Genomic DNA, 27,440 nt, shown 5'->3' on the forward strand with positions numbered 1-27,440 from the left:
GCCATCTACACAGTCCAGAATCTTTTTCAAGATCGCACTCTGAGGTTACACCTCCTAGTGTTCACCGAGTGCCACCCTCGCAGGTCATCTGTTCCCACTGTTTCCGGTTCCAATTAGTTTCTGTAACGGTCGTTTGCTCCAGTCGTTAGACTCCAGGCTAGGAGTCCTTTTGGCACCAGTTACACGCACACTACCTTGTGAACACCTATTCAGACAGCATCCCTAAGTAACCGAGACCCATAACATGCAGACATTTCATCTGTTTTCGGTCATGTGGAGGGAGCCTGTCCCGAAAACAGGACCTTGGGCAGTATCGAGAAAACCCAAAGCTACCGCTGTCAACTCGCAGTTAAAGAGCCTGAGGTCTGGAAAGACCCAGATGTCAAGTCTCCATCTGCGCCTGCGCCGCAAGGGACTGCGTCAGGCCCGCCCACAGTCGAGGATGCGGACACACGTTGCATCTTTTTGATTGGACCATGGGCATCTAAACGGCCAGCACGGAAATGACGTCGAAGGGCGCGGCGCCGGCTGCCCGGCGGCGCAGTGGCTGCCGGGAGCGCGCCGCACGCCTTCCCGCGTCGCGCCCCGCCCCTCTTCCTTCCGTCCCCGCCCCCTCGGCCGCTCTGCTCCCTGGCGTGACTCGGCACTGCGATCCCCGGGAACAGGCGCCACGGTCGCCGCGTCTCCGGCCCAGGCCTCGGCCTTCCCGAGCCTCTCTCCCTTTCCTCTTCCGAGCTTTCTTCCCCTTCAGGTTCGAAGTCGGAGGCGCCGCGGCCGCCGGGCTCTCTGCGAGGATGGTGGGAGTGAAGCCGGTGGGAAGCGATCCGGATTTCCAGCCGGAGCTGAGCGGCGCGGGCTCCAGACTCGCGGTGGTCAAGTTCACCATGAGAGGGTGAGGCCGCCGGGCTGGCGGGCCTCCGGGCCTGGCCGTCTGCCCGGGCTCGCTCTTCAGGCTGCTTCGCGGGGAGAGGGGGCGGGGGAGGGACGGTCCGTGGACCCCGGTGCCCCGCCGCCTTCTGCGGAGTGTCCGGTGGCGGCCGAGCCCCAGGCCTCTCCTGGGAGCAGGCCTCGAGCGTCGGGTAGGAGCCTCCATTTCTGCACCGAGGGTGCCCCGGGGCCCCCCGGAAGCCAGGCTCGACCCCTGCTCATCCTCAGCGGATCCCCATTCCTTGTATTCCTGTTCTTGGTGGGCGGGCGGCCGGCGACGCCTACCAGCTTCTCCCACAGCCTGCACCGCTGCGCCAGTCCCTTAGCTGTCACTTGAGTGTTAGCAACTCTGTAAGCTTAAACTTCCAGACTCTTCGGTACTCTTCACCACCTGCCTGTTGGTGTAAGACTTTAGAAGACTCAGGTTGGTCATTTCCATTTAGCTGAGTAGAGAGGGTGGTTGTGACGCCTGGCTAGTGAATTTTGGATTAAGTTAATGTTGAGTCATGATTATTTTTTAAATGTTTTTTACTTATTTTAGTTGTGCTCTAGGCTCCATGTGTGCGATTGGTTATACGAGTTACAGTGTTTATCACAGGTAGACAGGTGGGTCAGACGTCGGAGTTTGGCCAGATTGCATGGACAAGGTTCTTGGAACAAACGGTTTTTTGTTTAAGTGCAGAAGACATTTCTAAGTTTCAAAGCTGGTGACTGGCTTTTACACTGGTTTATATTAATTTGGGGGGTGGGCTATAAAGTGTTCGAATTAGGCATTGAGAAAAAGGATTGAGTCAGTGCTTTCTTACAGATGTCCCTTCTGTATGTCCGTTCCCAGTTAGAAGTTTCAGAGGTCCTTCCTTGATCCTCGAGCAGTATTTACATGCAGTCTAACTGGGACCAATCGGTTTCAGTTTATCGTTGTTTATGTAATATTTTTCGCCGTCCAAGTAGTTGTATTTTGTAAGGTATTTTTTTTTTTTTTTTACAAAGCACATGGATCCAGGCATGGTGGTTCACACCTGTAATCCTAGCTACTCAGGAGGCTAAGATCTGAGGATCTAGGTTCCAAGCCAGCCTGGGCACAAAAAGGACCATAGACTCATGCCCAATTAACCTCTCTAGAGACAGGGAAGTGGGGCTTGGCTCAAGGGTAGGGCAGTAGCCTTGAGCTGTAGAGCTCTGGGACAGTGCCCAGGCTGAGTTCAAGCCCATGACCCACCAAAAGCACATGGAATAGAACAGTACCTGTTGAGTATGTAAATAACATTATGATTACTTGCTTATTATTACATAGGGGATGGGAAGAGGTGATAATCAGTACATTGGAACTAAGAGGGCGAAATAGATTGCCCATTTCATATGTGGACTTAACACAAAATGGATTTAATTTACATCAAGACATGTCTAAAAGGAATATCACAATTTTATAAATGTGTCTTTGTTTAACAACTTGGTAATGTTAATAAACTTACTAATAGGCAAATAACCAACACATTTGTTGGATGTCTAACGCACATAGGAAAAAGAGAAGCAATGTATCAACAACCAATCTCTTAGCTCATATTTCCAATTCTGATCAGTACCTGTTGCACTTCCTCCACTTTTCATATCAGAGGAAGAGATGATGGAATAATAATTAACCCATGCCGGATATGGTGGCTCAGGCCTGTAATCCTAGCTACTCAAGAGGCTGAGATCTGAGGATTGCGTTCAAAGCCAGCCCTGGCACTAAAATGTCCTTGAAACTCTTTATTTTCACTTAATCACTGGAAACCAGAAGTGGCACTCAAGGGGTAGGGCAGTAGCCTTGTCCTGAAGGGCCCAAGTCCCAGAATTGAAGCCCCACTATTGCAAAAAGATTACCCATTAAAGTGAGAATTGTGAAGAAACTGTCTACTAAAGACAATCTTAATAGTAATGTGTCATTTATGTATAATTGTAGAAAGTGATTGGTAAAGAGCTTTTAATGGAATAATATTTGGGGGCTAAAATGTATGAATTTACAGAGAACATTCTCAGTTTAAAACTTGTTTAGGTTATTTATAAATCTTAACAAGGTTATATTTACCTTTCAACTTCCTTTCATATGTTGACAATTATTGGATTCCTGTTTGAAGCCACTGTAACCTAGATTTCTGAATACTGCACTATTAGATGCCTAGACAGTTGTGTCTGGTAAAGTCCTGTCATAAACCATAGATCAGCATTAATGTCATCTCATTTTAGGTTCGGGGCATACTTTCTGAAGCACTTAACCTCACTTCTTTGCCAACTGTATTTCAACCCTTTTTGTTAGCTTTTGTATTTTATATACATTTAATCGAAATTAGTTTTACTAAAATTGTAGACATTGGTGTTTAAGGATCTTCAGTGGACTTAACAGTAATTGCCTTTAAAAAAAAATACTATGAGATATATAGTCTAAATGGTCATTTTGGGGACAGGATCTTCCAAGGCTGGCCTGGAACTCATTCTTGATCCTCCTTTGGCAGCCTACTGAGAACTGGAATTTCAAGTGTGCCCCACCACGCCATTGTCATTTTGTTATTCAAGACAGAATAATTAAACAACTCATCCTCTCTCTTTCCCAGTTAAATAAATATTAGCTTTTTTGCTAATGTTGGCTTTTTTTTTTTTTTGCCAGTCCTAGGGCTTGAACTCAGGGCCTGTGCACTGTCCTTGAACACTTTTTGCTCAAGGCTAACACTCTACCACCTGAGCCACAACACCACTTCCAGCTTTTTTTGTGTATGTGGTACCAAGGAATCGAATCCAGGGCTTCATGCATGCTAGGCAAGCACTCTGCCATTTGGCTGTGCTCTCAGTCCCAATGCTGGCATTCTTAAGCCACAGCTCCACTTCTGGATTTTTGGTGCTTAATTGGAGATAAGAGTCTCACAGACTTTCTTGGCTAGACTGGCTTTGAACTCTGATCCTTATATCTCAATTTCCTGAGTAAGTAGGGTTACAAGTGGGAACCACTGGCACCTTGGCTGATTTCTATATGAAAACTTTAATTATAATTGAATCAAGGAAAATTGATATCTTAGCAGCACTGTTATCTCTTTTTTTCATATATTTTTTATTGTAATTAATAGAAGGGTTACATTACATTCGCCAGATGGAAGATGCATTACTTCACATACATTGATACCCTTTCTCATATCTTGGTCCCCATTTCCCTCCCCCCCAAGCACTGTTATCTCTTAATCATAAAGTTACTATGTTCCCCTATTTTTTCTTCTACTTCTGTTCATGATAGCAAAGCTCAAAGTCAACAATGTTAGATCCAATACAGAGTCTGTGTTCAGTAAAGCAATATGGTATTGATAGAAGTGTACCAACCCAGTTGAAGATTGGAAGTATCTGTTTTGTTTTGTTTTATGCTACAATTGACAACTGCTTGAGAGTACAAATTAAGTCTTGGTCTTATTTTTCTAAGTGTCTTTCCCCTTTCTTACAGATGTGGACCATGTTTGCGAATTGCCCCAGCGTTCAGTTCCATGAGCAATAAGTATCCACAGGCTGTTTTCTTAGAAGTAGATGTACATCAGTGTCAGGTAAGACAGAGGTATCCTTTCCTTTTTCTTTAGAAGCAGTTTGAAGTTCAACTTTTTTTTTTTTTTGCCAGTTCTGGGCTTGATCTCAGGGCCTGAGCACTGTCCTTGGACTTTCTCAAGGCTAGAGCTCTACCACTTGAGCCTCAGCACCACTTCCGGCTTTTTTCTATGTATGTGGTACCAAGGAATCGAACCCTGGTGTTCATGCATGCTAGGCAAGCACTTTAACCACTAGGCCAAACTCCCAGCCCCTGAAGATCAACTTTTAAGTGTATTCTTTATGCATATTGAATATCTATTCCATAGAAGATAGGAAAATGTTGTGACTTAAACTTGTAATTTTGGTTATATTAGTTAGGAAAGGTAGCACATTATTGTTTCAAGTTTATATAAATTCTTCTATATAAAATGCCTATATAGTAAAGTAATAGGTTATTTTGCAGTTGTATCATGTTATGTTTTGTTTTTCTTTTAGTAATCTAGAATCATTTCTTTGTGAGACAGTGGCTGATTTTAAAGTCCTGATAGGAAATTTTTGAAATGGTTTAACATGATTGATTAGTTTATATTCTGTCATTGTAACATGCTAGGCAGAAACTTTAAAATGTTGATTGAACTGGTGTTGTAGGTAAATTACTCTGGTTGTTTGTAAGAAAATCACCCCAGTAACTTAGCTGTATATAAGCATTCTTGTTTTCCTATGTGCATGTATGTGTGTGCACACCAATAATGTGGTCTGAACTCAGCCTCATGTACTCCCTTGGCTTTTTCTCTTAAGGCTGGTGCTCTATCACATGAACCATACATCCAATATCTGGCTTTTTGCTGGGGTCTGTTATTGTACTTCAGTTAATTCATTTATAACCACTTCCATACCACACAATGTATTTGCTTACAGAATTATTAGGTACATTCTGTCTACCACAAATGAGGGAAATCATGCAATCTATGTTTCTTTGGGTCTGGTTTCAATTATAATTTTTAGATTTCAGCTTCTTGATTAGCTAGGATTGCAGGTAGTTTTTGTTGTTGCTGTTATTGTTGGGGTTTTGTTGTTGTTGCTATTGATTTTTTTTTAACTCAAGGCCTAGGCACTGTCTCTGAGATTTTTCACTCAAGGTTAGTGCTCTACCACTGCCACAGTGCCACTTCCAGTTTTATAGTGGTTAATTGGAGATAACAGTCTCACAGACTTTCCTTCTCAGGCTTGCTTTGAACCTCAGATCTCAGCCTTCTGAGTGGCTAGGATTACAGGCATGAGCCATTGGAACCTGGAGTGAGCTTTTGACATCTGGCATACATGTAGTTTTTGAGCATTTTAAATGTAGCAAATCCAGACTGATATACTTAGAAAATGTGAATGTAGAGATCTGTGAAATAATGTAAAATATTATATTGTCTCTTGGGTTGTAAATACTTTTGCCAAATTCTCTATAATGTATTATTTGTATTGATTTTTGTCTACTTTTGCTTCTTTACAGGCTTTAGAAAACTTTAGCATATAACACATTTACATTTTGTGAGGGGTTTTTTGGACAGTACTTTTAATAGACCAGATATTATATTTCATTTATGAAGCTTAGAGAAGGCATCTTTAGGTTATATTTATGTTTTTTTCTTCACTTCACATAGCAATGCCTTTTCTTCCTTTTCTGGTTCTTTTTTTTTTTTTTTTTTTGCCAGGCCTGGGGCTTGTACTCAGGGCCTGGGCACTGTCCTTGGACACTTTTTACTCAAGGCTAGCGCTCTGCCAGTTGAAGCACAGCACCACTTCCAGCTTTGTCTGTGTATGTGGTACTGAGGAATTGAACCCAGGGCTTTGTAGTTGATAGTCAAACATTCTACCACTAGGCCATACTCCAGGCCCTGGTTCTTATTGTTTAAAATACTTGTCACAAAAAGTTTTTTAATAATTTTATGAACTATGGTAAGTTAAGTTTGATTTAGTATAAAATTGGCATGGTAAGTCAGAATTTTAAAAAATAGCTGTTGACTTTTCTCTACATCGTGTTTACCACCCTCTTCTCTTTGAACATGAGAACTCAGGGCCACTGGGCTCCTTCTATGTGCCTGACCTAAGTATACCAAATAAATACATGATAAAGAATATCCACAATATCCATTGCCATTTGTTGTGCTTTGGTAAATTGTTATTATATTTATTTTACTTGTTATATTCTAATCAAATAGTTTATCACTTCCTTATAAGTTACTTCATTTTAATGATGCTTCCTAATCGAACTCAATAAAGGTATTATTATCTACTTGAAAAAAAATTAGCTGTCGAACATCGTGTTTTTGTTGGTTTTTTTTTTTGCCAATCCTGGTCTTGAGCTCAGGGCCTGAGCACTGTCCTTGGACTTTCTCAAGGCTAGAGCTCTACCACTTGAGCCTCAGCACCACTTCCAGCTTTTTTCTATGTATGTGGTACCGAGGAATCGAACCCGGGTCTTCATGCATGTTAGGCACGCACTTTAACCACTAGGCCAAACTCCGGGCCTCGAACATTGTGTTTTATGGCCAACCAGAGTCTTTTCTGTAAGCTAGAAATTATATGAGGGTTGTAATATTGAAATTATTACCTCTTTTTCATGTGTAGATTGACTTGTTTTTCCTAGGTACACTTATTTCCTGGAGGCATCAATGATTTGTATTGACTAATAGCTTTCTTGGGTACTCTTTATGAGTCCATATTATGTAATTTGAGAATGCTGTCCAAAAGCATAATTTTTGTATTGCAAACTAATTTTCTGTTGGGTAAAGTAGTAACAGTAAAATTGGTTGAAGAAAACAAGTAGAAACTTGTTCTACCTTATGGATCTAAGGGAAATGTAGTTGTCACTGTAGGAATGAGTTTATTTTTTCTTAAATAACAAGCAAGAATACATTACATTAACATGTTTTTAGTTTATACTATGATATATAACTTTCATAAAGATATAGAGTGAATATTCAAAGTAGTCTAAAATTTGTTCTAATTCTTAACGCTAATTTGCAATTCTAGGGAACAGCTGCCACCAACAATATATCAGCAACACCTACATTTTTGTTTTTTCGAAACAAAGTGAGAATTGATCAGTATCAAGGAGCAGATGCTGTGGGATTGGAAGAAAAAATCAAGCAGCACTTAGAAAATGACCCTGGGAGCAATGAGGACGCCGATATTCCAAAAGGCTATGTATGTAGACAAAAGAGAAATCATAATATAGTGGCTTACATTTGTTATTATTTGTTTGGAAAGAAATTAATTATTGTTGCATCTTTTACTAATTGAGAATACTTTTCAGAGAAGAACTTTTTTTCTTTCAGGGTCATAGGGCTTAAACTCTGGGCCTAGGCATTGTCCCTGAGCTCTTCAGCTCAAGGCTACCACCCCACCCCTTGAGCCACAGCGCCATTTCTGGTTTTCTGGTAGTTAATTGGAGATGAGAGTCTCACAGACTTTAGTGCCCAGGCTGGCTTTGAACTGTGAATCTTTGGATCTCAGTTTTTCTTGCTAAAATGTGTCATTTGTTTTAAAATTTCTGAACTGTTTTAATAGCCAAATTCTAATGCTATTTTTTCCCCGAAGAGTAGGGATGTGCACTGCATATGTCCTACTTTTGAACTTGTCCTATTTGGGGGCAATTATGGCAAATAACTTAGGAGTCTTTTTTTTTTTTTTTTTGGATCATTTGTAGGACTTGAACTCTGGGCCCAGGCACTGTCCCTGAGCTCTTCAGCTGAAGGCCCTATCCTTTGAGCAACATTGCCACTTCTGGTTTTCTAGTGGTTAATTGGAAATAACTTAGGAGTTTGGTTGTGGTTTTGATGTACTGAACTTTCAGTTTTGTGCTTCATGCTAGTGGGTATGTGCTGTACTAAAGCCATGCAGCTAATCCTCTCTGTTTTTTTTTTTTTTTTTTTGCCAGTCCTGGGCTTGAGCTCAGGGCCTGAGCACTGTCCTTGGACTTTCTCAAGGCTAGAGCTCTACCACTTGAGCCTCAGCACCACTTCCAGCTTTTTTCTATGTATGTGGTACCGAGGAATCGAACCTGGGTCTTCATGCATGCTAGGCAAGCACTTTAACCACTAGGCCAAACTCCTGGCCCTCCTCTCTGGTTTTTTTCAGATAAGAGTCTCACATTGTTTGCCCAGGGTCACCCTTAGGCCAGGATGTTTCCTATGTACTACAAGCAGAAATCATCATGACCAAACTTGTTTGTTGAGATAGGGGCTGGGAGGTTGTCCTACTTTCTCCCATGTTAGCATGAAACTATTTCCTTCCTGCTTCCTGAATTGGTGGGATTATGGATGTGTCCAGCATGACCTGTGAATTTTAATGTGTAATCACATTATATTCTGGGATCTCTTGTTGTCATTTCCTGTGGCTTCCTTATTTTTCTTAAACATAGTTCCTTTTTTTCTGGAACTTGATTGGATGTTGTAGAATGTTATCAAATGCATAAAACTGGTAATGTCATCCCAAGTATATTATTGTTCTCACAGCACAAATATAAACTTAATGGTAATTAAGAGTAACTGAATGAAAATTGCTCTTGGTCTCTCACTTCCTCGCTCTCTGGCTTTCTCGCTCTATCACTTGCTCACTCGCCAGTCCTCACTTGAACTCAGGACCTGAGTACTTTCCTTAGGCTTTCTCAAGGCTATAGCTCAACCACTTGAGCACACAGCACCACTTCCAGCTTTTTCTATGTATGTGTTATCGAAGACTCGAACCTAGGGCATAGTGCATGAATTCTACCACTAGACCACACTCCTGGCCAAAATTTCTTATTTTGGTGCCAGTCCTGGGACATGTACTTGAGGCCTATAGACTGTCCCTGAGCTCTTTTGCTCAAGGCTAGTGTCTACCACTTAAGCTACAGCTCCACTTTGGATTTTTGGTGGTTAATTGAAGCTAACAGATTTTCCTGCCTGAGCTGGCTTTGGGCCACCATCCTTAGATCTTAGCTTCCACGATTGCACTTGTGTGCTATGGTGTATAAAATATAGGCAGAAAACCTATATATTAAGTAGACATAAATATGTGTTGTCAAAATAAATTGAAGAACGTGAAAGGGTATCAATATATGTGAATTAATGCATCTTCTATCTGGCAAATATCATGTAACCCTTTTATTAATTACAATAAAAATATAAAGAAAAAATAAATTGAAGAATTTTTGTGAAACTGGAGGTTTCATAGAATAATTTTTATCATTATATTTATACTCAAAATTATAATTAACAAATCTTGTTGTTTTGAAGACCTTTATATGGTAAGAACCAGCATAAGTAAGTGTGAGGAATTTTTAAAAGCATATAGGATTGCAATTTTTAATTCATTTTAATTTCTGTGTTTCTTTCCAGTCATTAAGGTATCACAAAAGGTCAAATTCCCAGCCCCTAGGTTTTAATTTTTTTTTGAGGGTTTTGTTTATAACCCATGCATGTTCCTGAAACTCAAGCTACTTGGGAAGTAATTATGGCTCAAGGCCAACCTGATCATAAGTTAACCAGTTGGACGCAGTGATATATGACGGTAAACGCTGCTTGGGAATCAACTGGGACAAAAAGATTGAAATTCTTTCTGAAAAACTAAAAGCAAAAGAACTGGGCCTTAAGTTCAATCACTAGTAATTAATACCCTCCCCCCCAAAAAAAGTTTCTAAAGCTTAGAAACACTTAAAATTTATATCCTTTCTATGTAATTTATATCCTTTCTAGAGTAAGTTACAGGTAATGTGGTCTAGATAGCTCCATTCATGATGCCTTCTCAACTAAGTTTTCCTCTCTAGAATTTGAATGCTAGGTACTCTTTAATCTGTTCTAATTCTTTAGGTTTATTAGTGTGTTTTATTAGTCTTAGACCTCTTAATCTATAGATTTGGCAAATAAGTTTATGATACTCCTCAAAATGAAGTCTGTTTCTTTTTCCTTTTTATTTATTTTTTTACCAGCACCTGGGCACTGTCCCTGAGCTTCTTTTGCTCAAGGCTAGCACTCTACCACCTGAGCCACAGCACTACTTCTGGCTTTTTCTGTTTATGTGGTGCTAAGGAATCAAACCCAGAGCTTTATACATACTAGTTAGGCATTCCACCACTAAACCACATTCCTAGCCTAGATGTCAAATGTTTTTACAACTCTTACTTAAAATTATGTCGACTTTTCTTCCTATGTGTCGACTTTCCTATGTGTCTGTTGAATTTTTTCCCTCCTACAAAAAAGGGTTTAACTTATTTGCTGAAGTCATTAGAATAGTACAACAGACCATGTTTGCCTTTCACCTATTTGTCATTTGTGCGTGCTAGGCAAACACTCTTCCCCCTAGGCCAAACTCCCAGGCCAAAGCATGCTAATTGTGTGTGTGAGAAAGTTGGTACCAGGGCTTAAACTCAGGGCCTGGTCACTGTCCCTTAGCTTTGTTGCTCAAGACTGGTATTCTGCCACTTTTGCCACAGTTCTACTTCCAGCATTTTATGGCTAGTTGGAGATAAGATTGTCACAGACTTTCCCAATGGGTTGACTTTGAACCATAGACCTCAGATGACAGCCTCATGAATTAATCACTGGTAGCTTACTAAAAAATGCTTAAACAAATATATACCAAGCCTAAATGTTGTACCTAAGATCTTCACTAAATTTTTTTCAGATGGACTTAATGCCTTTTATTAACAAAGCTGGTTGTGAATGTCTTAATGAAAGTGATGAGCATGGATTTGACAACTGTTTACGAAAAGACATGACTTTCTTGGAATCTGACTGTGATGAACAGGTAGGTAATTGAATGAATAAGTTAAGGCTCTTGTTTCCCTACGTTTCCCTCATGATGTGTTGTGCTTTCCTAAATAACCACTTCTTCCTTTCCTTTGTTAGAACTTTCAGTGTCTTGTACTCCTATCCTTTGATTATCCAGACCCACTTCTGTTCTCCGTTCTGACTGAGCTGCCAGGTGCACAGAGGAAAGTTACAGAACTCTTTGAATTCCTTCCTGCTCAGCTGGATCATCACTAGTATTTGCTTTTTTTTTTTTTTTTTTTTTTTCAATCTCTGACCTGTCTTCTGTGCCTTTTTTTCAATAATTTTTTTTTCTGCAGTGCCTGGCACTGTCCTTGAATTTTCTCAAGGCAAGAGCTCTACCACTTGAGCCACAGCATCACTTCTGGCTTTTTCTGTGTATGTGGTTCAGAGGAATCAAACCCAGGTCTTTGTACATGCTAAGCAAGCACCCTATCACTAGGCCAAACTCCCAGCTCTCCTTTTTTTTTTTTTTTTTTTTCCCCAAAAATATGTACTTGCTAAGAAAGGGATGAGGCCAGTTAAAACTACCACTTTAAGACTTTTGCAGGGGCCGGGAGTTTGGCCTAGTGGTTAAAGTGCTTGCCTCGCATGCATGAAGACCCGGGTTCGATTCCTCGGTACCACATGCATAGAAAAAAGCTGGAAGTGGTGCTGAGGCTCAAGTGGTAGAGCTCTAGCCTTGAGAAAATCCAAGGACAGTGCTCAGGCCCTGAGCTCAAGCCCAGGACTGGCAAAAAAAAAAAAAAAGACTTTCGCATGTGAATTGTTTGTGCTACGGATTAAACGTACTACTGCAAAAAATGTAGTTGTATGTTAATTTGCTCATTGAACTGTTGAATTGGTTCATGATACACTCCACCACCAACTTCCCCAGAAAACCTTCATTTTTCTTGTTACTGTGCTTTCCTTCCCACCCCATGCCTGATACGGAACCAGTATGCCCTTGGTGAAGTTATAGACCGTCTTGAGTTTTCCTGTCATCAGCTGTAGTTTCTTTAGAGTAATCTCAGTTTTTATGTTTATCTTATTGCTATTAGAAATGAAGGCACGGTCTTGCTTGGCCATTGCATGCATTTTCCGCATAGCTAGTCCCATTCCATTTTCTTTCATGGAGTAGTCAAAGCCCTGTCCACCAATCACCATCTTCCTTCTAATTGCCTACATGTGGCCATAGTGAATGCAGGAGCGCGGACACATGTGGTACCTTTTTTTATACACAGATGAGTTTGTGTCGGAGAAACTGAGACTAATTTGTAAGCATTCCCTTCTGTGTCTAGCTCCTCTATGTAGGATCCTGTACTGCTTTTTTTTTAATGCTTCTCTTATTGCCTTAATTTGCTCTCTGTTCTGTTCCTGCTTTGTTCCTATTCTAGTTCATCTTATACATGATCACAAAAAATTACTAGAAGTATAAACCTTCATGTTTCTCTTATGGCAGTTTATTCTTAACTTGTTTCAAGATGTCTTACTGACTTGATCTGTTTTTGACTTTCTAGTCTCATCTATTATTTTCCTGGAGTTTATTTGATTATACTTGTCAAAATTACTAATTTCTGACAGTTTACTGATCAAGTATAAAAAGTAGTGCTATAGCCAAAATGATTCTGAGGAAGTGGCACTGTGGCTCAAGTGATAGAGCACTAGCCTTGAGCTTAATTGCTCAGGGACAGCTCCCTGGAAGAGTTCAAGTCCCATGGACAAAAAACAAAAACACACAAAAAAAGATGATTCTGAAATTATGTATCTAAATACTATCTCTTCTTACCAGAGTAGTGTTTACATTGTATTCTTCTGAACAATGTTCTTAAAATAATGTGATGGGGCATATATCATTAGACATAGTCACAGCCTCCTGAACTCTTTGTTATGAAAAATGTTTTAGCTTAGAAGCAGAGCTGCTTTCAGCAGACACAGTTTTGGCTGGAAAGTTGACTCAGTTTCTGAGAGGCCATCCATATTAGTGTTTTATATACAAGTTCCTGTATTGTCTTCGAATAACCTTAGAATATAGATTGTCAGAACCTGGGCTTGAACTTAGGAGCATGGCTCTTGGTCAAAGTTCCAGTAAAGGCTGGAGCCTTACCACTTGAGCCATACATCCCTGTGTAGGGGCTTTGTGTGGACAGTGCTGGGGACCAAACCCGGAACTTCATACATACTGGGTTCTGGGTCCAAGCATCTTACTCTTGAGTTTGGGATCACATTTCATGTGAGGGCTAGTCTCGTCATTATTTGTGCATTGCTACTTGACAAACCAGTGTGGAAAAGCATAATGCTAAAGTTTGTAGTTTAAATTTTATATTAATTTGGAGACTGGGTTTTTTTTTTTTTGTTTTTTTTTTTAGAAAACTTTGCTTGCCACTTTATAAGGTCTTAGGCTCTTATACATTATTATAGCAGATTTACTTTATTAATCTTTTGCCATTCTTTTACATAAGTAATTGATGGTAGTATTTCTCAAATGTCAGTCTAATCAGTTACCTTCAACTTACTGATTTTCCATATTACATTAGTTTTGTTAAATTAAGCAGGGTTTTTTTTTTAAGAACAACAATCATTCATTATATGGCTTATGTTTACATCATATTAGGATTTTTTTTTCTGTCTCTGTTATTTTAATTCTCCTTAGGCATCTTGTGTATTCAAGGTGCTCAAGAGCCCTTTTATAATGAAACTGTTTTTCCCATAGCTACTTATTACTGTGGCATTCAATCAACCTGTTAAGCTTTATTCCATGAAATTCCAAGGGCCAGATAATGGTAAGTAAAAGACAGCTTTTTATTTACACCTGTCTTGCTGGTTTGTTAGCATACATTTAAAACTATTATGTATAGATTTGGATATTCTTTGTTTTGAGAAAGAGTAAAATTGTGGAAGAATATCAATGAGTAAGGCAAGCAATGTGAAATTAGTAGGTACTGAAAGTAAGAAAATAATATAATTAAAAAAATTTTTAGGGCCGGGAGTTTGGCCTAGTGGTTAAAGTGCTTGCCTAGCATGCATGAAGACCCGGGTTCGATTCCTCGGTACCACATATATAGAAAAAAGCCAGAAGTGATGCTGAGGCTCAAGTGGTAGAGCTCTAGCTTTGAGAAAGTCCAAGGACAGTGCTCAGGCCCTGAGCTCAAGCCCAGGACTGGCAAAAAAAAAAAAAGACAAAAAAAAAAATTTTTATTCCTGGGCTGGGAGTTTGGCCTAGTGGTAGAATGCTTGCCTAGCATGCACGAAGACCTGGGTTCAGCACCACATACATAGAAAACGCCAAAAATGGTGCTGTGGCTCAGTTGGCAGAATGCTATCATTGAGGAAAAGGCCCAAAGACAGTGCTCAGTCCCCAAGTTTAAGCCCCCAGGATTGGCACTATATATGTATAAATATATATATGTATATATATATATATTCCTAAATTTTTTTATTTAAAGAATTTATGAACATTGATTTTTATATTGTATTTCAAATGATGTATTTAACAAACATGTATTCAAGAAGAGAATCTATACAATCACTGGCACCTAGATTTTAGAACATAATTAAAATTAGGCTCAGGGTTTGTATGTCATGGATGCATATTAATCTATGTAATAAAAATTATGTCTATAGAGTCATAAATTTTTATGTCTAGGTAGTTGTGTTTATATTTCCAATACCATGTTCATGCAAATACTGAGTCATCGCTGTTTTTCCTTGGTGTACGAACTATTGAGTCCTTTATTTCAGCAGGCATTTTTTTTTTTGAATTAACACTACGAAGGCATGTTTTCAAATCCCTTCTATTATAAATAATACAACTGATATTTCAGACTTCACTGTGCATTTTGTTAACAGTGCCAGCCTTTAACTACAGTCATATCAAAGTGGTTGCATAGACTAAGGGTTTATGTTTTGTGAAATAAAACATTTTTTTGTTTCTTTCTTTCTTCCCTTTTTTTTTTTTAAATGGGGGCTCACACTTGGCCTGGGCAAAAGCTCAGGGACAGCTCATGGCTATTGCCCTACCCTTAAGCCAAGCCCCACTTCCTGTTTTCTACCGGTTAATTGGAGATAAGAGTCTCAGTTCCTTTTGTGCCCTCTGTCCTCAGATCTCAGCCTCCTGAGTAGCTAGGATTATAGGCATGAGCCACTACTCTCGGCAATCAATTTTCTTACCTACCTTACCTTTGTTTCCATTAGTGCTGAATTTCTTTGAGGGGGTTAAGGGACTGAAGATGGAGGGTTTGGGGATTTATTTTTGATTCTTTAATTGGACAAAATAGCCAATATCCTGTTTACAGGGTGCATTTCCTTATCATTTATCATTATGAATTTTTTGTTACAATTTTTTATTAAAAATTTAAATTTTACCAGGTGCTGACAAGCATTCTCCTAGCTTGAGGCATTCCCACATTTCTTTTGCTATTAGTTTGCTTTTGTTTTTTGTTTTGTTTGTTTTTTTTTTTTTTTTGGTCAGTCATGAGGCTTGAACTCTGGGCATGGACACTGTTCAGAACTCTTCAGCACAAGGCCACTGCCCTACCTCTGGGCTTGGGTATTGTCCCTGAGCTCTTCAGCTCAAGATTATGGCCTTCCCCTTGAACCACTGCACCACTTCTGGTTTTCTAGTGGCTAATTGGAGATGAGAGTTTCACAGACTTCAGACTCTATTGCCCAGGTTGGCTATGAACCATGATCCTCAGATCTCAGCCTCCTGAGTATCTGGGATTACAGGCATGAGCTGCCTAGACAGACTAATTTGCTTTTCAAGTAGAGTTTTTTTGGTCTAGATTTCCCTTAAACTATTATTCTCCAGCCTCTATCTCTTGACTGAGATTATGGTTAGCTGGGATTATGTGCATGCTCCACTATGCTTGGATTCTTGTTTTTTTTTTTTGCCAGTCCTGGGCTTGAGCTCAGGGCCTGAGCACTGTCCTTGGACTTTCTCAAGGCTAGAGCTCTACCACTTGAGCCTCAGCACCACTTCTGGCTTTTTTCTATGTATGTGGTACCGAGGAATCGAACCTGGGTCTTCATGCATGCTGGGCAAGCACTTTAACCACTAGGCCAAACTCCCGGCCCCTGCTTGGATTCTTTTTAGGTAAAGTCTTATTAACTTTTGCCTAGCTGACCTCAAGTTTACCACGCATTCCACGTGAACCACTGTGACCAGCTTTACAAATGAGTCTGAATTCTCCTTACAGCCACAAAATATAGGTCTTATGTTGTACCTTGATGTTAAAAGGATTAAGACATTTTGTACATGTGGTCTTACTGTGGGCCTATTTCTTATCTAATATCTGAGGTGAAATTTGGCCATTGTATGATTCTCTTTTGCCAGATGTTTTCACCAATAATGCTTTTCTTCCAAATTAAAAAATGTAGTAGTTGTTGGCAACTACAGGTTGTATCTCAGTACTCTTTCTTTTGTGAAAATTTGTTAATCTGCATGTAATGTCAGGATCCATTGTTATCTTTATACTTTGCTAATGATGTCAGATTTATCATAGAATGGCTTTTGTATTAGATGTCAGTAATATGTGTGCATGTATATGTGTTTTAATCTTTTATTTCTAATGTTTAGCGTTAAAACAAAAATGTACTTGTAAATGAATATTGGGAGGGCAATTGACTGTCAGTCCCCCAATGTGAGTCTTAGAGGTAGAGGTCTGTAAAGATTTATATATGTAGATACACATATACATATATATGTGTGTGTGTGTGCTTGTATATATCTTGTGTATAATGTGAATAATGATAAAGGTAAGAAAGTATAGTATGCTTGCGGTTTTTATCATTTCATCTTATTATATCATTTTATAGGTCAGGGGCCCAAATATGTAAAAATTTTTATCAACTTACCCCGATCTATGGACTTTGAAGAGGCAGAAAGGAGTGAACCAACTCAAGCTTTGGAACTGACAGAAGATGATATTAAAGAAGATGGCATTGTCCCACTTCGTTACGTTAAGTTTCAGAATGTTAACAGTGTAACTGTAAGTAGTATTTCATTAAGAAGTAATTTAACAGGTTTTTGAATAACAATACTGTCTTTAGTATCCTGGATGATTCTGAATAGTCCTTTAGTGTTTATCTAACAATTTGAAGTAAAAATGTATAATAGGTGTTGCTTTTTTTTTTTTTTATAATTTAGCCATGCACCTTAAGGAAGAATAACAGGTTGATTTAAAATTTTTTTTATTAAAGAATTTATTAACATTGATTTTTACATCATATTTCAAATGACATGTTTAACAAACAAGTGTTCAGAATCAAAATTAGGCTAAGGGTTTGTATATCATAAATATAAATTTATGAAATAAAACATATCTATAGAGTCATAGGTTTTTATGTCTATGTAGTTGTGTTTGTATTTCCAATACCATGTCCATATTTAAAACTTTTTTTTTTTTTGCTACTCCTCTGGCTTGAACTTAGGGCCTAGGCACTGTCCTTGAGCTTTACCACTTGAATTACAGTACCACTTCTGGCATTTTCTGTGTATGTGGTACTGAGGAATTGAACCCAGGGCTTTGTACATGCTAAGCAAACACTACCACTAGGCCAAACTCCTGCCCTGATTTTAAATTTTTGTAGGCTTTGTCAATTTATTGTAGAATCCATCAGGTCCTGGGCTTTTCTTGGATGGGAGGTCTCTTATTGCCATTTCTATTTCAGTACTTGAAATAGGTCTGTTTAGTTGGATTACATCTTCTTGGTTCAGTGTGGGTATGTTAACATTGGCTAGAAATTCATCCATCTCTTCTAGATTCTCAAATTTGTCGGCATCAAGGTTTGAAAAGTATTCCCTTATGATGCTCTAGATCTTAGTAATTTCTGTCATGATATTTCCATTCTCATGTGTGATTTTGTTTATTTGGTTGTGCTCCCTTCCTTTTTGGTAAGATTTGCTAAGGGTCTGTCAATTTTGTTAATTTTTTCAAAGAACCAACTCCTTGTTTTATTGATTTTTTTTTCTATGTTTTTTTTTTGGACTCCAATTCATTTAATTCTGCTTCTTTTAATATGCCCAATTAATAATGTCCTTTAACTGGGTCTGGTGGTACATATTTATAATCCTAGCTACTTGGGAGGCACTGAGAATGGGATGATTGTGATTTGATAGGCCAGCACAAATCAAAAAGTTTGTAAGACTCCCCTTCTCACCTCATAGACGAGCACATGCTGTACGCCTGTCATCCTAAACTATAAGGGAGACCATCCCGAGTGGGAAAGGCTTAGAGACTCCCTCTCACTAAAAGGAAGTTGGGAGCAGGCCCAACAGTGATAGTAGGAGTATTGTAGCTCAGGTGCACCCCCAAGTAGAAAGCAAGACCTTATCGTGAAATAACTGGTGAAAGAACAGGGCGGGAGTGTGGCTCAGCAGTAATGCCAGCCTAGCAAGTGCTAGGCTCTAGTACAAACCCTCAGTATTACCAAATAAAACAATAGACAAATTAACAAATGAATAACACCTTTTGTTTTATTTGGGGATAAGAGAAGTCTTCTTAGAATACATCTTTTTAACTCAGAGTTCCTAAATTCATCTTTGTCATTGAGAATTGCCAAAGATACTTACCTTGTAGGAAGTTTGAGACTTTGTGTACCTTTCTTAACCAAATTTTCTTCTGGTTCATTGGAGATAAGAGTCCGATGGACTTTCCTGTCTGGGCTGGCTTTGAACTGTGACCCTCAGCCTCCTGAGTGGCTAGGATGACAGGTGTGAGCCACTGGTACCAATCACTTTTATAAAAAATTTTTTGGTCAGTTGTAGGGCGTGAACTCTGGGCCTCTGTCCCTGAGCTCTTCAGCTCAAGGCTAGCACTCTACCACTTTGAGCCACAGTGCCACTTCCATTTTTCTACGGGTTAATTGGAGATAAGAATCTCATGGATTTTGTGGCCATGACCCATGATCCTTAGATTTCAACCTCCTGTGTAGCTAGGATTATAGGTGTGAGCCACTGGCTTCCAGCCAATCACTTTTTGATATAAGAGAATCAACTGTTTTGATCAATCTAATCAAAATATAAAAAACAATTGTGTTTAGATTCAAAGAGCCAACTGCATTGTAAATAAATAAGCTGAGAACTGGTTTAAAAGTCTACTTATAAACCTTAAATTGATCAACTCAATTTGAAATTAATCCATGGTTGCCTATGAAAACAACAATATAAATTGACTGATGATATTATCTTAGAATAAAAAAAACATGTCATCTAAGTCGAGACAATATTTTTAAGTAGATAACATATAGAGTGTTTTTTAAAATTATAAATGGATCTAATTTTTATATTCCAGTATCTTGGAAAAGGATCTATAAGCAAAGCTACCTTTTGACATGCTGATGGAAGTTTCTAAGTAGAAAGTCAAGACTCCTATAAAAAATACTGAGTGCATAGTATAGTATTTTTTGTTTTTTGTTTTTTTGGGGGGGCCAGTCCTGGGCTTGAGCTCAGGGCCTGAGCACTGTCCTTGGACTTTCTCAAGGCTAGAGCTCTACCACTTGAGCCTCAGCACCACTTCTGGCTTTTTTCTATGTATGTGGTAGCGAGGAATCGAACCCGGGTCCTCATGCATGCTAGGCAAGCACCTTAACCACTAGGCCAAACTCCCGGCCCGCATAGTGTAGTTTTACGAGCTGATTTCCAATATTATTTTTTCTTTTAATCTAGGATATAGGATGGATGCATGAATGTCAGAAATAATATAACCGCAGAGATTTTCCTCATTGAAAAACTATGATTTTAATAAAATTTTCAATGGCAGTCTGTCCCATTGTAACCGTGAATCTCATACTCTTTCAACATTCTCTGTAAAGAAAAATTTAATTCTGATTCCTCCATACCATCACACTAAATTATCATGAACTGTGTATCTGTATGGCATGACATCCTTGGATATGGTGAGAATAGCAAGGCAAATGATGGAATTAAGTCTTTTAGGAGCAATAGTCTAAATGTTATATAATTTAGATCAATCCTTACAAAGAATGAAGGGTACTTTTTATTAATAGTCTATGACTGTTGATTAAACCTAGAAGAGACTCGTGAAAAAAAAGGATAAAAAATAATAAACGCAATGCAATTTTTTTTGTAGATATTTGTTCAGTCTAATCAAGGTGAAGAAGAAACAACGAGAATTTCATATTTTACATTTATTGGTACTCCAGTCCAAGCAACTAATATGAATGACTTCAAACGAGTAAGTTTTTCAAATGATAGTGAGTAAATAAAATACAACGTTAGAGAAAGAGTTTCAGGTATTTCAATAGTAATATTGTTTTTAAAGATGAAGATTATGAAGATTAAACTATAACAGTACTCAATCACTTTTGAGAAAGGAATTCTTTAATAAATATGCCTCGTTTTAACTGGTATTTATCAATAATATAATAACAGTAGTAAAAGTAAGCATGACTAGAGAAAATAAGAATAATTAGAAACTGGAAGTAAGTTAAATTATTATTTGAAAGATATAGTGAGATTGTAAGAACTTGCTAATAACTAAGCTCCTGATTATCACATTTCTGTTTCAATTGAGAATACTTAAAATGACTTTAAATAATTTTATTATGAAAGAATAAACTAAGTTTTAATACATTGACATGCTGAAAGAGAGAGTACCTGTTAGAAAATAAATTTGTAGTAAACATGCAGATTTTCTCATAATTTTATGAATTTTTATATGTATATTTTTGATAGACATAGTCTTAAAGATTGCAAAGAATTAATTCATGAGGTACACAGAACTTTTAGGAATAAACACTATCTCTGTATACATTTCTAAAACAACGAACTGATAGTTCTACAAATCCAAATAACAAAAGTGCCAGAGAGCTGTTTTTTTTTTTTTTTTAACCAAACCCAGGTGCTGTATACAGCTTAAAGAATTGTTTTGTTTTTGTTGTATCGGTCATGGGTCTTGAACTGTGGGCCTGGGCGCTGTCCTGGGCTCTTCAGCTCAAGGCTTCTGCTCTACCCCTTGAACCAAAGCTCCATTTCCAGTTTTCTAGTGGCTAATTGGAGATAAAAGTCTCAGGGACTTTAGTGCCCGAGCTGGCTTTGAACCAATGATCTTCAGATCTCAGCCTCCAGAGTAGCTAGGATCACAGGCGTGAGCCACCGCAGCTGGCAAGAACTCTTGTTTTTATATGGTATCTGCAGTTCTAGTTTTAATTCAGTTACGAAAAAAATTGCATAATGATGATGGCCTAAAAATTATATACTATTTTTATAGAACTAAAAAATTCCACAGTAGGATTTATCTTGTCATTTTTCAACTATATTCTCCTGTGTCGTAGTATAATTAAATTTTGAGGGTGGTAGGAATAATTGCATACTGAAATCTGTCATATCTACACATTATATGTATGTATGTCTGTATGTATAATGCCAGGTCAGAAGAAGCACATTTTTGTGATATGAGATATATTTTCTGGGAAAATGTGTGAGCAACAAAGACATTTCAGCCTAGTGCTTTACAGATTTTAATTTAATACCATTGGTCTTGGCTTTAAGTATGCCTTACATAATTTGTTACTAACATAGTTCTTTTTGTAAGACCTTTCTTTGTATGTCTTACTGTTTCAGTTATTATAGCTCCACCTTCCTATTTTTTACCTGTTTTTATACTGTTTGAGTTCTAGTTTTTCTACAAATAATTCTTTTTTTTTTTTTTTTTTTTTTTTTGCCAGTCCTGGGCTTGAGCTCAGGGCCTGAGCACTGTCCTTGGGTTTTCTCAAGGCTAGAGCTCTACTACTTGAGCCTTAGCGCCACTTCCAGCTTTTTTTTTTTTTTTTTCTATGTATGTGGTACCGAGGAATCGAACCCGGGTCTTCATGCATGCTAGGCAAGCACTTTAACCACTAGGCCAAACTCCCAGCCCTCTACAAATAATTCTTATTCTGTCATATCCATCTTGTCATCCTACCATTCAATTAGTTTTTAAATTTGCATTAATAATTGTCTATTTGTCTCCACCTCGTTGTTTTTGGCAGTTTCCTTCATTTAATTGCAAAAACTTCCTTTTCACAGGCTTGTTCTTGCCTGAAAGTATTTTTTTATTTGACTTTTTTCACTCTATTTAAATAACTATACAGTAGGAGTTTTCAAATTTAGTTTAAAATCTTAAGTACCCACTAAACTATGAAATATGATTAAAAGAAAGTTGTTTATTTACCTATTCAATTGAAAAATAGGAAATTAAAAATTTCTAGCTAGTGAATACAGTAGTCACAATATTTTTTTCAATTAAAATGAGCTTATTTTTAAAAAGAACCAGTACTAAGGAGAGGATTATTTTACAATTTTTATGTATTTCTTAACTAACTAGAGTAACCTTTTTCCCTGACTCCTATAATTGGTCTTTTATGATGAAATATGTCATGTAGACTCTACTATAAAACACACTACAAGAAAACTCCATGATATGCTTGAAGAAAAACCAGGCAAAGAACTGGATTTTACTTTGCAGACTTCCTAAAATGATATCAGGGACCCTAGTGGTCCATGAACTGCTTTGAGAACAGTTTGAATCCTGTAACTTTCTTACAGTCATTTTTGTCTTGTAGGATTACTTCTAAAAAGTAAACTTTCACTGTTTTTATATCATTTGAGACAAAACTTAAGTGTAATAAAAAAAACTAAGAAAGTATATGTGAAATTAGCCCATTTGGTTCTTGTGTAGAATTGCTTACTAAACTGAGTTGGTTTCTACTGCTTTTGGTCTGTACTTTTTTTATCTGTCATATCATGCTAATACAGTGATGATCTCTGTTCACGGGGAGATGAGTAATGTACATACAATAGGATAATGTACAATGTATGAGAGTTCATAAAAACGAAGCCGAATGTCACAGAGTACTCTGATTTGTTCAGTGACATTACTTCTTCTCAACAATGTCTGTCAAGTGTAACAAGGTTTTGGGGAGAAAGAGGGCTTTGAATTGAGTTTTAGAAATAGAATTTGGATAAAGGAAAAGATAAGTGATAGGTGCAGCACTCTCAATGACTTGTTAGTATATAATCTGAGTTTTCGGAATGTTACTGTCCTTCCCTTCTGTCACTAAGTTAACAGAAGCTAAGCTATTGCCTGTAAATATTGTATGTAGACAGATATTTTAAATTATTTTACTCTATGTATGTGTACTTTTAGAATTTGATAGACTGGAATACAGCTTTACTTGTCTGTTTTTGGCTCTTTAAGGCATCATGCACAGATTATAACTTACACTCGGCTATTTGTTGTAGTAAATGTAGTCTTTGTATTGCAGCATGAAAAGCTTAGTGTCTTAATTGGAAGTATATATTTTTATTGCTAGAATAGCTTATACAACCTGCTTATTTTAGTATTAAAATATAAGTGCAAAAACAAAATTTTAGGGGCTGCTGCTTCGTAGGAATTGAGTCGCATGTGAAAAGCAGATTTTTATCACTGTAATAAAAAATAGACTTTTCTACACTGGCCATTCCCCATATCAGCTAGTTTTGTAACATTTCTATCTGTTTATTTTTCAGCTTTTTTAATCCAACTCAAATGAACTAAACCCAGAAGATTTTTTTAAATGAAGTAATATAAAGATTGACTTTGTCTCACTCTACTCCCCTCCTTGCTTCTCTGCTCATCTAGCACCTGTCTGCTCTCACCCTTCCCATGTTCTCTCCAGTGCTGCTGCAAGATTTCTTCAGCTTCCTGCCACTGGATCATCCTTGTTACCTAGATTTCCTCAGCCATCTCTTCCTTCAGATTTCATCCTACTCATGATTCTCAGTTGGCCTTCTATTTGTTTTGGGCTTGCAACTAGATGCTTTAATTTTATTATGTTACTGTGTTGCTCACCAGACTTTTTGTTTGTTTTTCCCCCCCTGCTATTTCATATTCTTTTTTGTTTCACGTTTTGAGTAATAAGTAGTAGTAATAAAACTTTATCAGTGCTTTAAAAATTAATTTGTTGGATAATGTTTTAATTCATTCTGAAGTTGAACTTATTTTTTAGGAGCTAGAGAATCATTTTGGAAATTAAATATAAATTAAATATTATAAATTATTTTATACTAGTTAGTATTGGTTGTAGTTGAAGGGTGTAGAGTATCTTTTCTCGTAAAAAAGTTAGCCCAATCCTTTTGTGATAGCATCATCTGCTTTTCCCTGCCTAACTGAGCTCAAGACCAGTTGAATGGTCAGTGTACATTTTACTGAACAACAGCTAATTTGATGTACCTAGACTTTTGGTGTCTAAGGTGTAATATACTTAAGACAAAATAAGCTTGATATTTGGCCTAAGAAGCTACATTAGAATGCTTAATTTCTTCTTTTTTACAGAGAATACATATTGGCAAGTTGAAAGTTATCAACCTGTGAAACAGTATGCAGATTTGTCTTCTGTATCACATCTGCTAAAATTTTAATTTTTAATATTGTTTTTGTTTTATCTTAATCTAATAGCGTGTGTTTTGCATTTTCCATGTATTTTAGTGATCAATAATGCTTTCACTGTTTATCAGCATAAGTTCATTTGTGATACCAATAGTACAACCTCCCTTTCCTTTTAATGCTTTTAACTGATTTCTTACTCTTTCCACATTCACTTTTGTGACCCTATCATCTTCCTTTTGTGCTTTTTTACATGTTCCTTTTTTTGTGAAAAAATAAAGTTTCATTGAAGAATTAAGAATGACTTTCCTTAGACGGGGGGAAAGGTGTTGTTAGCATTATATGATTGGAGTTCAGTGGAGCTTTTAAATCTTTTTACAAATGACATTGAACTAGCTATGTTTTATCATAGACCAGATATGTACTAAGGGCCCTTAAAAGTTTTGCTTCATACTGATAATATAATTTAGAGCATATAGCTATTTTTCTATACAAATATAAATTCTTGGAGAGTTTTGCAAGAGGAGTTGCATTTCTTCATGGGTATTTCTGCTTTGAGGATATATATATATATATATGTGTGTGTGTGTGTGTATATATATACACTCATATGATATATATCATGTAGTATAATATGTATGTGATAGATATATATATACACAAATGTACACACACATTTATATATGAGAATATATAATGACCAAACTATATATTTAAGGTTTATTCTGTTAAAGTATAGAACCCTTACTCAGATTCAGAATTTTAGTTATCAAATTGTTAGTGGAAAATATGTTTTTATGCTGACGTTTATAGCAACCAGGATATATATGTGTGTGTGTGTATTCTTTACTTTTTTATAGTACATTTGTAAAAGCCAAGGTTCTACACCCCTTGGAAATATTTGTCATTTTTAATCTGCTTTTATTGCATGTCTACATATTAAAGGAAAATTTTGTCTAGAAACTTGTCATATTGTGCCTGAAGACATGAGTGTAGCATACTCAATTCTGGATTATTTTGTGATTGACATTTAATTTCTAATTGCCTAAAAATAGTAAACTAAATATATTTTACTCATATAGCATCTTTTTTATTAACGTCTCTAAAACTGTCAAGCTTGTTTGGAAAAATACATTACTTTTTTTTCAAAACAGGGTAGGAAACCAAAAATAGCATGCATGTGTTTCGCTTAATTCCTCTGGCTAGGGTGACACATTTGCCCCAATACATAATAAGAGGACATTGCATGCTTAAAAAGATCCAGGGATTAAAAAATAACACCATGGTAAAGGCTAAAATAGTTACTACATTAGTATTTTTGAAAAAAAAATCAAAGCAATAAATAGTACATAAAACCTTTTATTTTTGTTTTTCCAGGTAGTTGGCAAGAAAGGAGAAAGCCACTAAGGTACAAAAGACACTGGAAGATCTGTTGCAGTCAGATTTGCAGCTCCTGGATAATTGCTTGATTCTCTCCAGAAATTGTCAATGTTTTGTTCATTGCCATTACCAATAAATCATTGCTTTTGTTCAGATGCTATCACTAGTGTTTCTATTGTAATCTTCATACATGCAGTTGTAAATAAAAGTCACTACTTTTGCCAAGCTAAAATCTTGTCATTCCACATAAATATTTCCAATTTCATTTATTTTCCAGCTTCTTATTTTAAAGGAGACTTAAATGTTTGGTAACATGTTATTTGAATGCTAGTTTCTCTCTTAGAGGAACAAAACTGTTGTACTGAATTAAGGAGTACATTTGTATACACACATACATATACATACAGAGTGAATGATTTTGGTAGATGCACCTAGAATACCTGATTAACCATGCTCAAGCAAGTACTAAATTTTTATTAAAAAGATTTGGTTATATAGCTGATACTATAGGAATTACTCAAATTATAAACTGCCAGAAATAAAACTCTTTACTACTCTTAACCTAAAGCTTTTAGGCTAATGGATTTGCAAATTCTCATGCCAAGATTTTAATCCTGTATAAACTACTTTGAGTCAGTCATTTTCTTTACTAATTAAGGACTATTGGCTAAATATCTGCTTATTATTTTAATCTTAAAGTTGTAATTTAGTGGGTGTTGGCAAGTTTAATTTTGAAATTTGAGTGTTAAATTCAGTATTTTAAGAGAAGTGTTTTTTGGTTAATACATTTAAGAGCATTCTTGTCTAGAAATATGGTAGATACTGTTTGCCCTTTGAAGACCAATGTATTTATACGTGATGATGCAGAAATTATGTGGAAGTTTTACTGTTTTAACAAGTCACTTTGCAAAATCCAAGTGTCATTAGGTAATGTTTAGTTAATTTGTATGTGAACACAATAACTTGTCTGTGGTGATGTCTATATTGTATGTATTTCACAACTTTGTTGCCTTGGGTCAAGTTGGTGACAGAAGGGCAAAAAAAATAAAAGTTTATAATACTCCTAATATAGACCATGTCAGATTAATTATGCCTGAAATTAAGGATAAGGTTAATATCAAGGGTTTTAGTTAATACTTTTGTACACTTAACCTTTTGGGGTAATTGTTATAAAGTGCCTCATCTTAGATACTGATGAACTCTGCCTATTTATATCTGACAATTTACAAACCCAGTATTTTGTAAAGGATTGAGCATTAGGTTTATATTATTCATGTGTCTTTTCTATAACTCAGTTGATTACAAGACATTCCACAATTACCTGAATTGTAAATAATGAAAACTGATGTTTATAGGTAACAATACCATGTTTCACTTATGGGAAGTTTTACTACAACAAATAAAACATGTATAATTAACATTATTTAGAATACCAAGTGGAAAT

At 37.1% G+C, this 27,440-nt stretch overlaps 1 protein-coding gene across 1 annotated transcript; it reads left to right on the forward strand.

The window, feature by feature from the left end:
• The first annotated feature begins 612 nt into the window (after positions 1 to 612).
• Positions 613 to 27,063, forward strand: Txnl1 (thioredoxin like 1). The gene is made up of 8 exons (XM_090353042.1): positions 613 to 892; positions 4,391 to 4,487; positions 7,492 to 7,665; positions 11,125 to 11,247; positions 13,963 to 14,032; positions 17,067 to 17,239; positions 20,342 to 20,446; positions 25,994 to 27,063. Exons 1-8 carry the CDS (start codon positions 795 to 797, stop codon positions 26,021 to 26,023), a joined length of 870 nt encoding a protein of 289 aa, XP_090209168.1. The 5' UTR covers positions 613 to 794; the 3' UTR covers positions 26,024 to 27,063.
• Positions 27,064 to 27,440: the final 377 nt, after the last annotated feature.

The sequence above is a fragment of the Megascapheus bottae genome, chromosome 19, assembly GCF_031878675.1.
Source record: "Megascapheus bottae isolate mThoBot1 chromosome 19, mThoBot2.hap1, whole genome shotgun sequence".
In the NCBI taxonomy this organism is placed as follows: Eukaryota; Metazoa; Chordata; class Mammalia; order Rodentia; family Geomyidae; genus Megascapheus; species Megascapheus bottae.

What these genes read in the sequence shown, in the direction of transcription:
- Txnl1 (XM_090353042.1), top strand. Translation starts at nt 795, where the DNA reads ATGGTGGGAGTGAAGCCGGTGGGAAGCGATCCGGATTTCCAGCCGGAG. An exon ending in GTCAAGTTCACCATGAGAGG is followed by an intron (nt 893 to 4,390) that starts GTGAGGCCGCCG and finishes CCTTTCTTACAG; the next exon opens with ATGTGGACCATGTTTGCGAA. An exon ending in AATCTGACTGTGATGAACAG is followed by an intron (nt 11,248 to 13,962) that starts GTAGGTAATTGA and finishes TTTTTCCCATAG; the next exon opens with CTACTTATTACTGTGGCATT.